Source organism: Myodes glareolus, chromosome 17 (assembly GCF_982192425.1).
Source record: "Myodes glareolus chromosome 17, mMyoGla1.1, whole genome shotgun sequence".
Classification (NCBI taxonomy): Eukaryota; Metazoa; Chordata; class Mammalia; order Rodentia; family Cricetidae; genus Myodes; species Myodes glareolus.
The window spans coordinates 51,238,036-51,253,259 of record NC_142042.1 but is presented as its reverse complement, the minus strand read 5'-3'; the positions used below and the strand labels follow the sequence as shown (position 1 = coordinate 51,253,259).

At 37.5% G+C, this 15,224-nt stretch overlaps 1 protein-coding gene across 1 annotated transcript; it reads right to left on the bottom strand.

Annotated features, from left to right (window-relative positions):
* Window positions 1-407: 407 nt before the first annotated feature.
* Window positions 408-14,714, bottom strand: LOC125406388 (chitinase-like protein 3). The gene is made up of 11 exons (XM_085677862.2): window positions 13,970-14,714; window positions 12,673-12,702; window positions 11,596-11,797; window positions 6,974-7,030; window positions 6,162-6,327; window positions 3,719-3,843; window positions 3,420-3,543; window positions 2,973-3,158; window positions 2,061-2,180; window positions 1,842-1,983; window positions 408-736 (listed from the first exon to the last, which is right to left on the bottom strand). The coding sequence occupies exons 1-11, from the start codon at window positions 13,992-13,994 to the stop codon at window positions 618-620; spliced, it is 1,296 nt and encodes a 431-aa protein (XP_085533988.2). The 5' UTR covers window positions 13,995-14,714; the 3' UTR covers window positions 408-617.
* Window positions 14,715-15,224: the final 510 nt, after the last annotated feature.

Here is a 15,224-nt window from a genome sequence, read left to right as displayed (position 1 = left end):
TTTACTGGTCAGCAAGACATTCATCTTTGCATATGTGCTGTCTTGTAGTCACTGTGACACCTTCTGGAATTTGGTCTCAAACTGAGAGATGTAAATGATCCAAGTCTTCCTTCATCCCTGCACCAATACCAAATGCTTATCTTCCAATCTCCATCCATTAGTCACAAAAATGCTGACAGATAAAAGACTATGAGGTTCATGGCTCTACAACTTCTTAACACATGTCTTCTTGTATTACAGTCCACACAGATACATAGAACTACTGTTTTCACCTGTCCAAAATATTATATTTCTACAATCTCTCTCTCTCTCTCTCTCTCTCTCTCTCTCTCTCTCTCTCTCTCTCTCTCTCTATTTATTTTTCACACAGACACACACACACACGATGAGAGAAATAAAGACTCGTGTTCTGAATGCTGACTTTATTTTAGTAATTTAGGGAAGAGCAAGGGAGCTTTGCAGAAAGCAAAGGTGACTGTTCTGTTCAGAGTAATGAGAAAAGCTGAAAGGCCAAGCTCATGCCATGTCCCCTCATCACAGGTGGATTGAGGACAAGGTCCACTTAAGATTTGTGCAGGTATTAGATTGCATTAAAGCAGTACAGGAAGGCATCTTTATTATTCTCTTGGCACAGAAGGCAGAGAATCCACTGGCTCAGTTGTGTTCTTCTGATTTCCACTCCCACTGTCTAGTGGAGCATTTACCTGATGAAGGTCTGAAGTTGAGACCATGCAACCTGAAAGACACAGCACAACAGGATGAGTAGAAACTTTTATATAAAAAAAACCTTAGGACCTTCAGATTATGGAGATGGTGGGACTGATCTAATGGGAGCTCACCAAGTCCAGCTGGACTGAAACTGAACGAGCATGTGATCAAACCAGATTCTCTGAATGTGACTGACAATGAGAGCAGACAGAGAAGCCACTGATAATGACACTGGATTTTGATTCTACTGCATGTACTGGCTTTTTGGGAGCCTAGTCTGTTTGGATGCACACCTTCCTAGGATGGAGGGGGTTCTGGACTTCCCACAGGGCAGGGCACCCTGACTTCTCTTAGGACTGGAGAGTGAGGGGTTAGGGGGAGTGGAGGGAGTGGGAGGGAAATGGGAGGATGGAAGGAGATGGAAATCTTTAATAAATAAAAAAAAACCTTTCCTAGAAGTGAGGTGTGGACAAGATACACTAGAGAGGAGAGGGATGATTATGTTGTCTTCCTCACATTAGATCAGAAGATTTCTCTACCATCAGATGTTGAAAAGGGATGTCATATTGATTGACCCATGTTCTCATGTGATTGCCTGTCTTTGTATCTTTCTTCAATGACACCCTTTCCATTTAATATTTCTTGCTTTATAAATCATATATGACACTACATGCTGATGAAAGCCACGTATATAAAAGCTTCTTATACAAAAGATCTTGTTATAAACAAAAATTAAAAGGTCATTCCTGTAAAAGAACTAAAGTATTCTTAATTCATTCCTGTCCTGTTTCCCCAGGAAGATAGAGTGAGGAGGTGAAGATGGCCTTCACAAGGAAGCAGATATGTACAGTGAGAGTCAGTACAGTTTTTAAATGTTCCTGCACATCATAAAATTTAGGAATCTCTACATTGTCCTTTGAATGCTAAGATGATACTATTTCTCTTGAGTAATCCAAGACAGTAGCAAGGAACTTTGGGTACCAGACAACATCAGTATATTTATCCTCCTGGGGATGAGCAATGGGATGAAATGGGAAGATTCTCCCCATGCAAGGGTGATACTCATGTCAAGGGTGCCTTTGACTCAGCGAAGGGACATGTTTGTACTATTGCTTAATTTTGCTGTCACTTACTTGCGCTGGTCACCTTGAGGACTTCCTTCACTGTAGAGGTCAGAGGGAACTTTCCCTGGTTACAGAAAGAGCCAGTGAAGTCATCCATGCCAAGGGTCCAGATCATGGCACCTCCAAAATTGTTCTGCTGAAGCCACTGGGCCTGGTTCAGGAGAGAAGGTAAGAGTCACTTGGATTCTTAATTTTGGGGCCTCTGTACTTCCAATGGAATGAACATACCTTGATAAGAAAGCTCTTGACATTGTCATAGCCAACCCACTCATTCCCTTTGTAGGCATAGGGAACTTCCTGAGAGCCATCCCATATCTGAATGGCTCCTCTTGTGAGGAAGGTACAAATCTTAAAAAAAAGACAAGAGGTCAAATTCTTAAAATATTATGCTATGAAAGAAAAATGTATTTTATCTGGTATTCTTTGTGCCTCATTTTAAAATGAGTGTTATTTGTAATTAAAGACATTGAGTTACATTTTAACTGAGCAGTGCTCCCTGTGAGGGAAAATTCTCTACAACTAAACTATATCAAAGGTCCATTTTCTACTTTTATTCTTTCCTTTGTTTACAATTTTCCCCATTTTTTAGTTTTAGGCACAGTCTAGGTCTGTAGAACACAGTAAGTTTACACTATTGTCTCTCCTGCATTTGTGACTTGAAAGATGTTTACAGGTGTGAGGCATCAAAGTTATCAAAATTATTCAGTCACAATTTTTCCCCAAACCCTAGTAAATGAACCCAGTCATTTTCATCAAGAAAAGAGCTGGATCACAGAGAAACACCCAGCTAGTGCTATCTTCAGATGCTCATCTAAGGTTCAGATTTAAGCACAGGATTTAGAGAATCCACATAGTAAGACACATTCTTTAATATAACTTTCCTCTGTGCTAATGCAGACACACATCAGTATGTGGTCTGTTACATGAAGAAATAGTATTTAATGTTAAGCGCTATATATTTGTGTGACTGAAGAAGTATAAATTAAAACATCTTATAAATTTGTAAAGACATTTATTAGATCTAGTAGGAACTGGACAGAATGAATGTTCAAATTCAGCTGATTTCAATCTTCCACCCTCTGGCTATACCCTAGTTCTCAGCCTAAAATTGAAACAGCACAGGAGGGCCAACCCACTGACCTCATAGTAGGCGAAGATCCCAGATTCCTGTGTGTAGGGACCTTCAAGGCCAGGGCTTGAGGTTGGGGCACCAATTCCATTGTTAGAGGGGTCAGTCAGGGAGAAGGTTTGTGCATATGTTGCGAATCCAGCAATAAGCTTCTCAGCTGCAGCTCCATTTTTCACCCAGTACTTCATGATGTAATCCTGAAACACAGCAGGAAATTAAAAGTCCCAGACAGCTGCTGATGACTTGTGGTTATATATGTTAACTTCTCAATAGCACAGATTTGGTGATTAAGATAAATTTTAGAGGTTTTTCAAAAACATATATCTAAATTTATTGTTAAGGATTTATGACCAGTAGTTTGAGAAGCTGGGTATGCTTCTAGTTATTTCTTGTATTAACTTACTCATCATTTATATTGTCTCTAGTATGGTCTGCATTGCATTTTTTCAGGGGTTTACCATATTAAGGAAGGCATTGGTGCCAGTGTCAGTTGGGGATTTGTAGAGAGGACTGTTTTCTCCAGTGTATCTCTCCTTAAAGTCATGAAGATTGTAGGTCATGACCAGGATGTAGTCCGAGAACCTTGAGGAAAAGAGACTCTTAAATAATTTATGATGAATATCTTCCACATTTATTAAGGAAAAAGACATAATTTCCAAAACCTGTACATAAAGCATTGGAGCAACAAGACCCCTAAGGGTTAGGGTCCTCTGACTTAATTCCAAGGGATGAAGAAAGAGTAAGAGGGATCACTTACTGGGATAGCTGGGGTATTTCATATGCAGACTCAATGGTGGAAATGATACCAGCTACTGTAGCAGTGACCATCAGCCTTGGCTTCTTGCTTTGCAGGGATTCTTGCTGAAAAGCTTCAAACATTTCCTACAGAACATTTATGTATACTTCACATTCCTTTTGCCTATTCAAATATATTATGAATGTATACATAATTGTATAATAATTAATAAAATGCTTTTAATATTTTGTCTCTTCTTAACATGATACTGTATCAAAAACTCATGATATATGACATTAAAGAATTTGTCAGTTATTTAATAAACATGGATATTAGAAAATCTAACTATGCTCCACCTCAGTTTCTTATCCAGTCACCTACAAAATGTAGGAGTCCATGTTTCTGGTCAGAGCTTCCCTACCCATCAGTACTCTGCCTGAGAAATTTCACTTGCAAGTTTTTCTCACAGCCAGTTTTCTATGGTGGAAAAAACCTGTTTCTGCTTTCTCAGTAGCTGAACTATGTCATAAGTTCCAGATTTTATGGAATAAAATGTATAGTTAGCATAATCTAAAGAGGAAGTTGGTAAGAAATTGTTCATAAGTATAATTAAGTTACAGAGGAAATCAACATGTATTTAGGTCAGCTCTAATACACAAATTATTTTGTTATGCAAATTACTTTGAACCAATTGCTACAGACATTGCCATTTAGATCAGTGGTCATTTGACTAAGAATTTTTACTGGATGGATAGACCAAATAAAATGGGCTTACCACCTCACCTCAAATAATAAACCCTTACATATTGCATTATATATGTATTGATTTTGTGTTTTTCCAAGGGCAGATCGAGAAGCAAGGACTAGGAATCGTAGCAGTGTCTGGAGGCATGGTTCCCTTGAAAACAGAGGAGTTGTGTTTGATGATTAGTGCTATTAAATAAAAGTAACCTAAGGCTGACTTAGTGTCTTACGTGAAACTATTCAGAGGGGTTGAAGATCTGGCATTGGTGGTGTGAAAAAGAATCTGTCACTGGAAGCATATCCTATTGGCATAACGGTCTGAGTGAAAAATGAAAGACTAGGAAAATAAATCTAGGAAGTAAAGGTTCTGACTTGCAAGGGGATAGATATAACAAAAGCATCTGTAGTCTTAGACTTCACACTATTTACTCATTTTGCTTCCTAATCACCTACGGTTGCTGATACCACCAGTAATGTGCATTATCTCAGGTTCTTTTGCATGAACTCTTAGTTATTATCTATTCAAGATGTTTTGGGCTTCTGGATTTATCACACCCAACAGCTTTATGGATATTCATCAATTTCTACTCAAAAATTTCCTTTTCTGTGTTAACCATCTTACCTAACATTGTAAGGGTCAAATGATCTCAGCAGGAACATGTAGCGCTCAAACTTCTTCACATTAAAATGTTCCCCTGGTCCTATTGATAAGGTCTCTGTTATAGTCTCATGTATCTGACATCCTACCTTTGTGTCAAACCCCTGTTTAGTATGGATTTAACTTTTACATTGTTGACTGACTTCTATGGCTTTCTGTCCTAACATGCCCCCTCAGATTTTTCCATCCTTCATGGTTAATGTCTGAATAAATACCTAAACATACATATGTCACAATTTTACACTCTAATCCTTCAAATAATTCCATAGAATTGGATAAGAATTCCAAATATTTTAATATACACAAAGTGCCCCATGATCAGATGCTAGTCATTTTTGCAAACTCACCTTTTCTATCTTACTCTTTGCTAATGAAGATCCCTATGTGTCATCCTATCCTGATCTAACTGAACACTCCCTGAATTTGTCCAGACTGAGATCAAGCATCAACATGAGAAGTTCTTTCTCATCCTACCATAGCATAGACTTGGGTAAAAACTAGATGCTGAAATTTGGTCCTGTAGGGACTTTTATCAAATCAGTTATTTAAATGAGCTTGTAATTGCAACTATGGCTTCAAGATTCCACCTCAGATATACATTACTCAAATCTAATTATGCTTAGTCATCTCAGTTTTTATATAGTCCAAATATTTTCCATATACCTTCCTTACTTATTAACAACAAACAGTCTAATATAATTGTTGCATGCATTGAATGCTACAATCAGATTTCACTGATGATTATAACATCCAGTGTCTTTGGACTCTTGGATGAGATATTGTCTGCTATAGTTAGTTATTTGTGAAATAAAGACTCATGCTTAAGGTACCTATTTGACAGAAAATATGAAGATGAATCTTGATTGTTGTAAAGCACACAGAGTAATGCCTAGCACATAACTTGCTGCAGTAAGGTGTGGTGATATCTAAGGATCTTGGTAAGCCTAATATTCTCAAATATTCTTAACTCTAAACTCTTTTTAGACTTTGCTCTGCAACAATCCTTAGAAATGATAGGTTTTGTATCTTCTAGGACTCAAAACACTTTATCCTTTTTTTCACCTGCACCAGGACAGTGAAGAGATGCTTGTCCTCAGCATGGCTTCCAGGAGACCCTGGATATTGCCAGTACAAGTTCAGCCCATCAAATCCGTAGTAGCGTAGGAAGTCAATAACTGACTTGATGAAAGTCTTGCGGAACTCAGGAGTGGACACCATGTATGAAAAGCTGAGGAATACCAAAAAATAAGGTAAGACCATGATACAAACACATTAGAATCAAACTTGTGAATAACTCAATCTCTGCCTCTGAGTCCTTCACCTGGCCTCTCTGGTTTTCATCCTGCCTCCTTCCAAAATTGTGACTTTTCTCAGACATGGTACGTTAGTATGGTTTCTTTTTTCTACTCCATGATTCCTGAATTTCGTGTGGTGTTTTCACCAACCAGATATCTGAGCCAACTCTGTTTATTTTTTCAAATGTCTTCTAAATAGAGGGACATTAAAGAAGTCTTCTTATGCATAAGCTTCCCTTTCATTCTTCTTCTTCAGAAGACAGAATAATGGAAAGACATTTGTCACACCTCTGTCCATGACAGTTTTAGAAACAGGATGTTTAAGAGGTACTAACTCACAGCTCAGAGGACCCTGTCCATTTGCATCATTCTAAAATTAAACACGTGAAAGCCAGGGTATCCTTTTCAATATCTTCCATTTACTATTTAGGCTCTAGTGAAAGATTTAACTAAATTTCAAAATTCTTGAAATGACATCTTTAATGCCCATGATAATGTTGTGAAATAACAGACCTCATATAGAATAGAACTAGCTTGTTTTCATATAAATGAACCAGAGACTCTGGACAGAGCACTTACGGGGCAGATCCAGTATTACTGCCTCCAACAGCCAGGAGAGTTATCAGCTCATTGTTCCTTTAAAGAAAAAGTTAAAGATGAGAAATTTTATAGTCTGTGGGTCTCTCTTTTTTAAAAAGTTCAGTTATCTGTACTAAGACTGTTATTATTTGGTGTTGTCTAACATAATCCATCATACTATAGGTTAATAACATTGCATGACTGAAAGATTTATTTATTTATTTATAATATGTACATTATATGCTTTATATATACATATACAAACTAAATATATATTTTAATAAATGCAGTTTAAGCCCCTTATGCCATAATCCAATTTTTGATTTGATTTTCTGGAAGTAGTGAACTGTCAGGTATTTATATTCCTATAACAAAAAAAGTTAAAATTAGCTCCTATTCTCTCCTACAACTAGTTTTGTTGAATTTTCAAATACTGTATACCATAGTAATGTGAAATGTTTTCGAAGTCCTTGTCACCTGATAGTTGACTCCTAAGCCAAAAGGGGTGAGTATTGTATGCAGTAATCTTTCTTGAAATAATGTCTTATGCAATACATAACAGAAAGCTGTCCTTCTGCATCACACCATATGCTAAAATTATTTGAAACTGAAATTATTGAGTAAATATTAGATGTGACTTTATCAAATGATTGCAATAAAGCATGTGGTAAGCTCCATAATAGTGGCTGTGCATGATTTTTCTTGATATCAAATAAAAACAAAGGCAACAAATTTAAAAATGTATACTAGGATTTAATCTGTAAGGCAAAGACACAAAGAGGAACCACAATAATAAAGGATGAAGTTTGGAATGGAAAAAAACTTTTGTAAGCCATACATATAATAAGGGATTATAATAATGATGTGAGGAATATTTGTGATCCAAGTTAGAGGAGGAAAGGTAGTCCCTTGTTGGAGCCCACAGAAGTGGGTCTGCTTCACCTTGACTATAGGTCAGAGAGTTTAAGTCCATTCTTGTTACTTCAAGGTTATGTCAGGAGGTTTGACCCACGGTGTTGCTGCCTGTAGGACATTTGGCCTAAGGTATGGTTGTTGCTTGTTCTGAGTAACAACAGAATAGTAACTCGGGATATAATTACTTGGTGTTTCAGGTATTGAAGAGGTAATTACTCTGTTTGTTCTTTGTATCATGCTAAAAGAAGTCTTTTACCTTCTTCCCCCCTTTTTGATTGGGGTATATAAACATATGGAAAATAAATGTGGGAGGATTCAGTATTTACTGGGTTGCCCTCCCAACAATATTCTGTGTCTTTTTGTTGATTTCTTTTGTACCTCCATTTTTTCTACCTCCCTTTTCTTAATTTTCAGATTTCCCTCTAAGTATGAAGTAATAAGCCGGGTGGGACCCAGCTGATTCTGTCACCTGGATGCGGGATATGGCGGTCCCTCCTCATCTACCATTTGCAAACTCTTATGCTTTTCAGTCTGCTAGAGCTACAGTTCCCATTTAAAGATCAGGACAGGGTCTGTTAGGCAGACCTTCAACACTCAAAACCTATAATCTTTCCTGTCTCCCATAGTCTGCTTGAACCGCTTTTCTTGAGTCAGATAAGATGAGAAAGTCAATCCCTCGAAATTCCATGTCTTTAACTCTGTGGAATGCTGGAGATTACCCACACTAGTGACCCAGCCCATCCCAGATCACAAAACACTTAATGTCCACTTGCAGTGTCTTTTACCCACAATCCCTTTGTGCTTTCACATATTGAAAATTATTGTCTGAATAGAACTCTGGCAACATAGAAAATAAGACCAATAATAAACAAATAAGATTGCAAGAAAGATTCTTATGAGAGAAAACGTTTGCTAGGCATCCATCACTTGGATGACTAGTGACTACAAAAGGCAATGAAAGAAAAAAAGAACAAATCTTAAATTTGAAGAAAATCAAATAGGTTAATTAAACAATGCAAGGGGATTGTTCGTACATACAAAAAGGAATAACAAAGAACCAAGAAACACTTAAAGAAGTGATCAACATCCTTACCCATCAGGAAATGTAGATGAAAACTACTCTAAGCTAGAGCAGTAGTGGTGCAAAGCTGGTGGAGTAAACAACCCATATCTGATTTTATTTAGGACCATGCTATGAGATGAAATCAATCCCCATCATTGGTTAGGTGGCCAACAGCCTGAGACCAGAAAGGTCTGAGACACAAAGGCAAACAAAATACAACTGTTCTGCTAAAGGAATAAAGTCATAAGACAACTAATGACATTCTACTGTACTCATAGGGAAGTGCCTTGATCAATCATCATCAGAGAAGCTTCCTCCTGCAGTAGATGGGAACAAATACAGAGGTACAGAGCTGGACAGTGTGCCCATGTGCAAAGAGTGAGAGACCTTGAAATACTTAGTTCTAAGTAGGATAACCTCATCAAGTTCCTCCCCTCCCCAAACCCCAGGGTAGAGGGAGCCCTGCAGAATAAAGGAAGAAAGTTTGTAAGAGGCAGATGAGATGAAGGACACCAAGGAAGAATGTTTTCTAAACACAGCAGGACTATCAGAGACTGGCAGCATGCTAAGGGACTACACAGGTCTGTAACAGATGGGGTCTTAACACTGAGAGGAGAGGTGGACACAAGCCCCTTCCCTAGCCCAGAAACTATCGTCAATTAATAAATACTCACAAATGAAACTTTAGTTTTCTCCAATGGAGTCTCTCTGGGGCTATATACTACTGTTAAAGATAGGTCCTTTATAGTGTATTTAAAAATACATAATAAATTCAATGGTGTCTTTGGATGTACTTTGACTCATAAAGTTTTGTCATGATATTTTTTTAACCTTACAGGTTTTTAGGATATATAGCATATGATGTTTGGTGGTTTTGTGCATTTACAGTGTTCCTACATATAAGAATGCATGTATCTCTGTGTCTGTATTTGATTCCAGAGTTTTATCTTCCATTCGTTTGTTTTTGTCTATTGTAGTTTGATTGTTTTTGTTTTATCTTATTTTATTTTTTATTATTCTGTAGATGCTTGTTTAATATTTAACAAGAGATGGAAAGGGTGCGAATTTAGATGAGAGGCAAGGTAGACAGGATCTCATAGGACTTAAGGTAGGGGAAACCATGCTCAGATTCAGTGTATGAAAAAAACCTCTATTTTTAATAAAAATTCAATAAATTTCAATAAAAAAGAACTCAATAAAATAGTCTGTAAAAAATTCAGAATGGCTACCATTAAATTATCAAAAGACCAAAAATGATTGTTTTATCTAGCACAATAAAGCAAATATGCACTCCTGGTGTGTATGTAAATTAGTACAGTCAATTTAAAAATTAGACTGATGAGCACAACTTTTCTGTGATTGTGTCTTAAGTAGTCTAGTCTCACTGCAGAGACACTTGCATGTCTGCTTTCCTTAAAACTCTATACTCAATAGCTACATAAAAGAATCCCTTCAAATTCCCTTCAAGTGACAAATGTATAAGTAACATTTTAGGTTGCTATAAAGAAAATGAAAACTGTGAAATTTTGCAGATATCTATAAAAGTGAAAAATTACCAAGAGAAGCAACCCAGGGAGGGTAAGATAAAAGCAACATGTTGTCTTCTGCATGCCGATGTAACTGTTTATTTTCCTTGTGTTTACTATTAATACCTTAGGACACAAGAGAAGAGAAAGTGAATGATTTGGATAATGGGTAAAGCCTGAGAACAGTCCCATGAAGGTTAAATGGCTGTGAAGAGGAATATACGTGTGGTGTAAGCTTTCAGCAGGAGGATGGGTGTAGGTTGAGGAAAAAGGGGGAAACAGAGGAAAGAGGATCAAAAAAAAGTGAAGTGCGTTTGAGAAAGCCACTGTGCAACCTCCTAGTTGGAAACACAGTTAACCATTGGGAGAGTAGGCACACAGAAAACCTACAAGATGAAGCAGCACTTGACTATAGGCAATGAGGCATTAAACAAAACCCATTCCAAGTGTGAGAACAGCTCTACAAGAGCCACTGATGAGAGAGGCCACAGAAGCTGCAAAATAGTGAAAGTTTTGCCAATGTTCTTGGTTCCACTTATAAAACTATATGATGAGACTATTAGGGTAGGTAGGAAAAGAAAGACTAGAAAATTATTATAAGAAAAAAAAATAGGGGCGGGAGATATGACTCAGTGTTTAAGAGTTCTGGCTGCTCTTCTAGAGGTCCTGAGTTCAATCCTCAGCAACCACATGGTGGCTCATAACTATTAGTAATGAAATATGGTGCCCTCTTCTTACCTGTAGGCACACATACAGTCAGAACACTGTTTACATAATAAATAAAAGGTGTTCTCCCTCCCTCCCTCCCTCTCTCTCTCTCCTAAAAAAAAACCACACAAAATAAAAAATAAATAAAGATTGATTCTAGAATACCAAATTGAGAAATTTATCATTGAAATGAGTGTGTATGGATACATGCTAGCCATGACCTGGAACATTCTAGGACATGGACAGGACGTAAATGTTTGTTTTGTGTGGTAAATATATACAGTCTCACTTAAAGCAAATGTAAAAAGATGGCATTGTCTGGGATCACACATTAAAAAATTGCTTCTGAGCCACATTTTAGAAGAAGAGACACTACAGACACCAAACAGATAGTTTTTCCCTTTTCTGACCTGTTTTTCAGTGTATGTAAAATTTGATAGTCAGTCAAGTCACCCATTCTTCTTTGTGTGATTCTGTTGTTCTGAATCTCCGCAAAAGCATAGATGAGGTGAGAACACAAGCAAGGGTCAATATCACCAACACTGAAACTGCCCAGTCCTGGCCTGTCCTGGGCCACATTGTTGTAGTAGCACATCAGCTGGTAGGAAGAACCTGTGGGATGTGAAGAGTAAGAACAACAGTATGCTGCAGGTGACAGTGGGGTCTGCTGACTTTTATTTCTTCCTCTTACCCTTCCTGTATCTCAGGTACCTTTTATCTCTGAGAACCAGATTGTGTGAAGACTCGAGCATGAGTCCAGGGTTTCTAATTCATGCACTAGGCACTCGCTGAGTTTTGTTATTTAGAGTTGGTAGAGGTCCACATTCAGAGCTTGCATGAGTACAGGAGCTCAGTAAGAATTCATGCTCACCATTCCTGAGCTCTACAGTTACCAGTTTCTTAACACTCAGAGGACACTGCTGAAGACAAGACAGATGGCTGAACTAAGAGTCATACCTTAATGACAACCCATCCCTTTCCCCGGTTGGTTTATCTCCTCACACTGTTTTACAACTACACTAATATGGTGGTATCGTGTAGGAGTTCCTTTTGTATGTGTGCTGCTTTCATTGGTTAGTGAATAAAGAAACTGCCTTGGACTAGTTGATAGGGTGAAACTTAGATAGGTGGAGAAAACAGAAATGAATGCTGGGAGAAAGAAGAGCAGAATCAGAGAAGCCATGGATCCTCCACCTGAGATAGATGCTGGTTAGAATCTCCAGTAAGCCACTGCCACATGGTCAAATAAGAAGTTAGAGCTAATGGCCAAGCAGTGTTTTAATTAATACAGTTTCTGTGTGGTTATTTTGGGTGTAAGTAAGCTGGGCAGCTGTGACAAACAAGCGGCCCTCTCTTCCTGCAACAATGGTATAATTTTAAAAGGACACACAATAAGTAGACATATGTTGTAAAAATAAATCTGATAACATGAGGCTTATGGGAGGAAAAGACTTTGTCAACAAAATGAGGTAACATCACTAACTTACCCAGCTGGGCATTCAGCAGAAGTGTCAGACCTACAGAGGGAGAACAAACATGGACTTAGGGGTAGCTGTTGGAATCCTTAGCACTTCTGAGGAGTCTGGGCAATTCTACTAGAAGTTGATCAATATTAAATAAATAAATCTTCACATATCTACCAAGGGCGACCTTTTCAATTACCATACATACATTTCCCTCTACTCTTTATGAATTCAGAAAACACGTAAAGACACTCCTGTTTATCCTTCTGTGTCATAATTGAGGATAATTATTTTCAGAAATCAACTGTCTATACTAGCAACATGCACTAAAAATTTTACAAATTGGTTCTCTTCTGTGACTAACATTCAGAAATACCTGGCTGTCAGAGCCCTTGTGATCCCAGACTTCCAACACTTGAGGTATACTCAAGCATCAACCAATACCCCCTCTAGATGTGTTTTTCTGAGTCATCTTTGAAGGTTTTCCCCCACAGTTAATATGATGCGAGGAGCCACATATCTATTATGGGCTTCAAAAGCAGTATTTGGATTTTTTTAAGTGGGTTTCACCTTTTCTTTTGTTTTTGGCTTTTAACTGGCAATCTCACTATTAGCTCAGACTTTCCTTCACCATTGAACCTCCTAACTCCTGATAGATGAATGGTAGACATCTGACATCACCATGCCATCAGACCACTTGTACTCTAAATCTCTTACACATTGAGCTTAGGGTCATTTGAATATATTCAGTATTTTAGCAAATTTAGAGCAGTTGGTAGATTTTCAATGAAATGGCATAAACAACTACTGACACAATCTCTTTGAATGCCCCAATTCATAAAACTTGCACTTTAATTCACCAAAACTACAGCATGTTCAAGGACAAATGAGAAAAAAACATTCTCCAATGTAAGGGGCAAAGAACACATGGCTAGGTCTAGCTCTTCCCAATCATTTTCATCTCTGTAGAACTCTAGTTTCAAGACACTATCAGATTCATAAGCACAACTCCAAAGTCAGGCAAGAGGTAAACCAAGAGGAGCAGAGAGAATGATTGGCTTGCACCAAGGAGAAAAGAGCATGTGCATTGCACATGAATGAGACTTTCTGCTAGGCCGTGGCATTGACATCAAAGAAGTGTCACAATAGCCCATGGTGGAAGATCATGTGAAATCCTGGTTAAAGAAGAAGAGAAAATAAATAAGAAAATACAATAAATTTAATCATAATAATACTGTACCATGAAATATGCTCCTTGGTTGTCAGATTTTGAGGCAAAAAATAGGCAAGACTGAGGCTCTAAGTCTGATTACCAACTCACCTGTGACAAGAATGAGCCTTGCCATGGTGCCTTTAGGACTGCCCCAGCACAGCCTCCACTGCTTTTTTATGCATTTGAGAGCCTGCTTATCACAGATTTTTCCAGATGAAAAGTAAACACTTTATGGGTTTCTGTGGGGGTAGCCAAAAAATCCAGAAATCTACATACTGACTCAGCTCCTTCAGCATCTCACCACCATCACCTACTTACCTGTCCTTTATTGGAAAAAATGTTATATCTCCTTGCATTATGCTGGACATAATAGCCCTAGAAAACATTCATTTTATCAGTATCTTTGAAGCAGGGGTCTTCTGTATATCAGCTGATCAAATATAAAATTAAAGTTTTGTTGTGGAGATATTTCATATTAGGCATAAAATCACATTCCTCTTGAAAGGCAAACAAAACAATTCTGCAGAATTTATTATCTACTTTCCACATTTTTTCTTCCTGGAATTATTGCCATGGAAGTCTTTAGTACCCACTTGACATAATAAATTCCAAGGAAATTCTTAGAATCATAAGAACATACTTTAAAAACCCTTCACTCCACTAAATTTGAAAGTCTAAAAGAAATGGATAGTTTTCTTGATAGGTACCACGTAGTGAAGCTAAATCAAGATAATATGTGCATTTTGAACAAACTTATTATTCCTAGTGAAATAGAAGCAGTCATTAAAATTTTCTCAACCAAAATCCACCCAGGATCAGATGTTCTTTGTGCAGAATTCTATCTGAATTTCAAAGACAAGTTAATGCCTATACTCTACAAATTAGTCCACAAAATAGAAAGAACACTGATCAATTTTTTCTATGAGGTCTCCATTACCATTATACCCAAACCACATAATGACCCAGCACATAAAGATAATTACAGGCTAAATTCCATAATGGACATATATGCAAAAATACTCAATAAAATACTTGGAAACTGAATCTAAGAACACATCAAAATCATTATCCACTGTCATAGTTAGGGTTTCTATTGTTTTGAAGAGACACTAAGACTCCCTGTGTGTGGCTTAAGCATTCTGAGATCTCAAAATCCACCTTATTTTGACACATTTCCTCCAACAAACCCACACATACTCCAGCAAAGCCATTCCTTATAATATTGACACTCTCTTTGGGGGCCATTTTCTTTCAAACTTCTGCATCCTATTCCCATGTCCCCAAAGATTGTAGTTCTATCATAATGCAAAAATACATTTCATTTAGCTCCAAATTCCCCTTAGTCTATAACAATTTCAAAATG

What these genes read in the sequence shown, in the direction of transcription:
- LOC125406388 (XM_085677862.2), bottom strand. Translation starts at nt 13,994, where the DNA reads ATGGCAAGGCTCATTCTTGTCACAG. An exon ending in TCTGCTGAATGCCCAGCTGG is followed by an intron (nt 11,798 to 12,672) that starts GTAAGTTAGTGA and finishes CACATCCCACAG; the next exon opens with GTTCTTCCTACCAGCTGATG. An exon ending in CCAATGCCTTCCTTAATATG is followed by an intron (nt 3,159 to 3,419) that starts GTAAACCCCTGA and finishes GCTGTGTTTCAG; the next exon opens with GATTACATCATGAAGTACTG.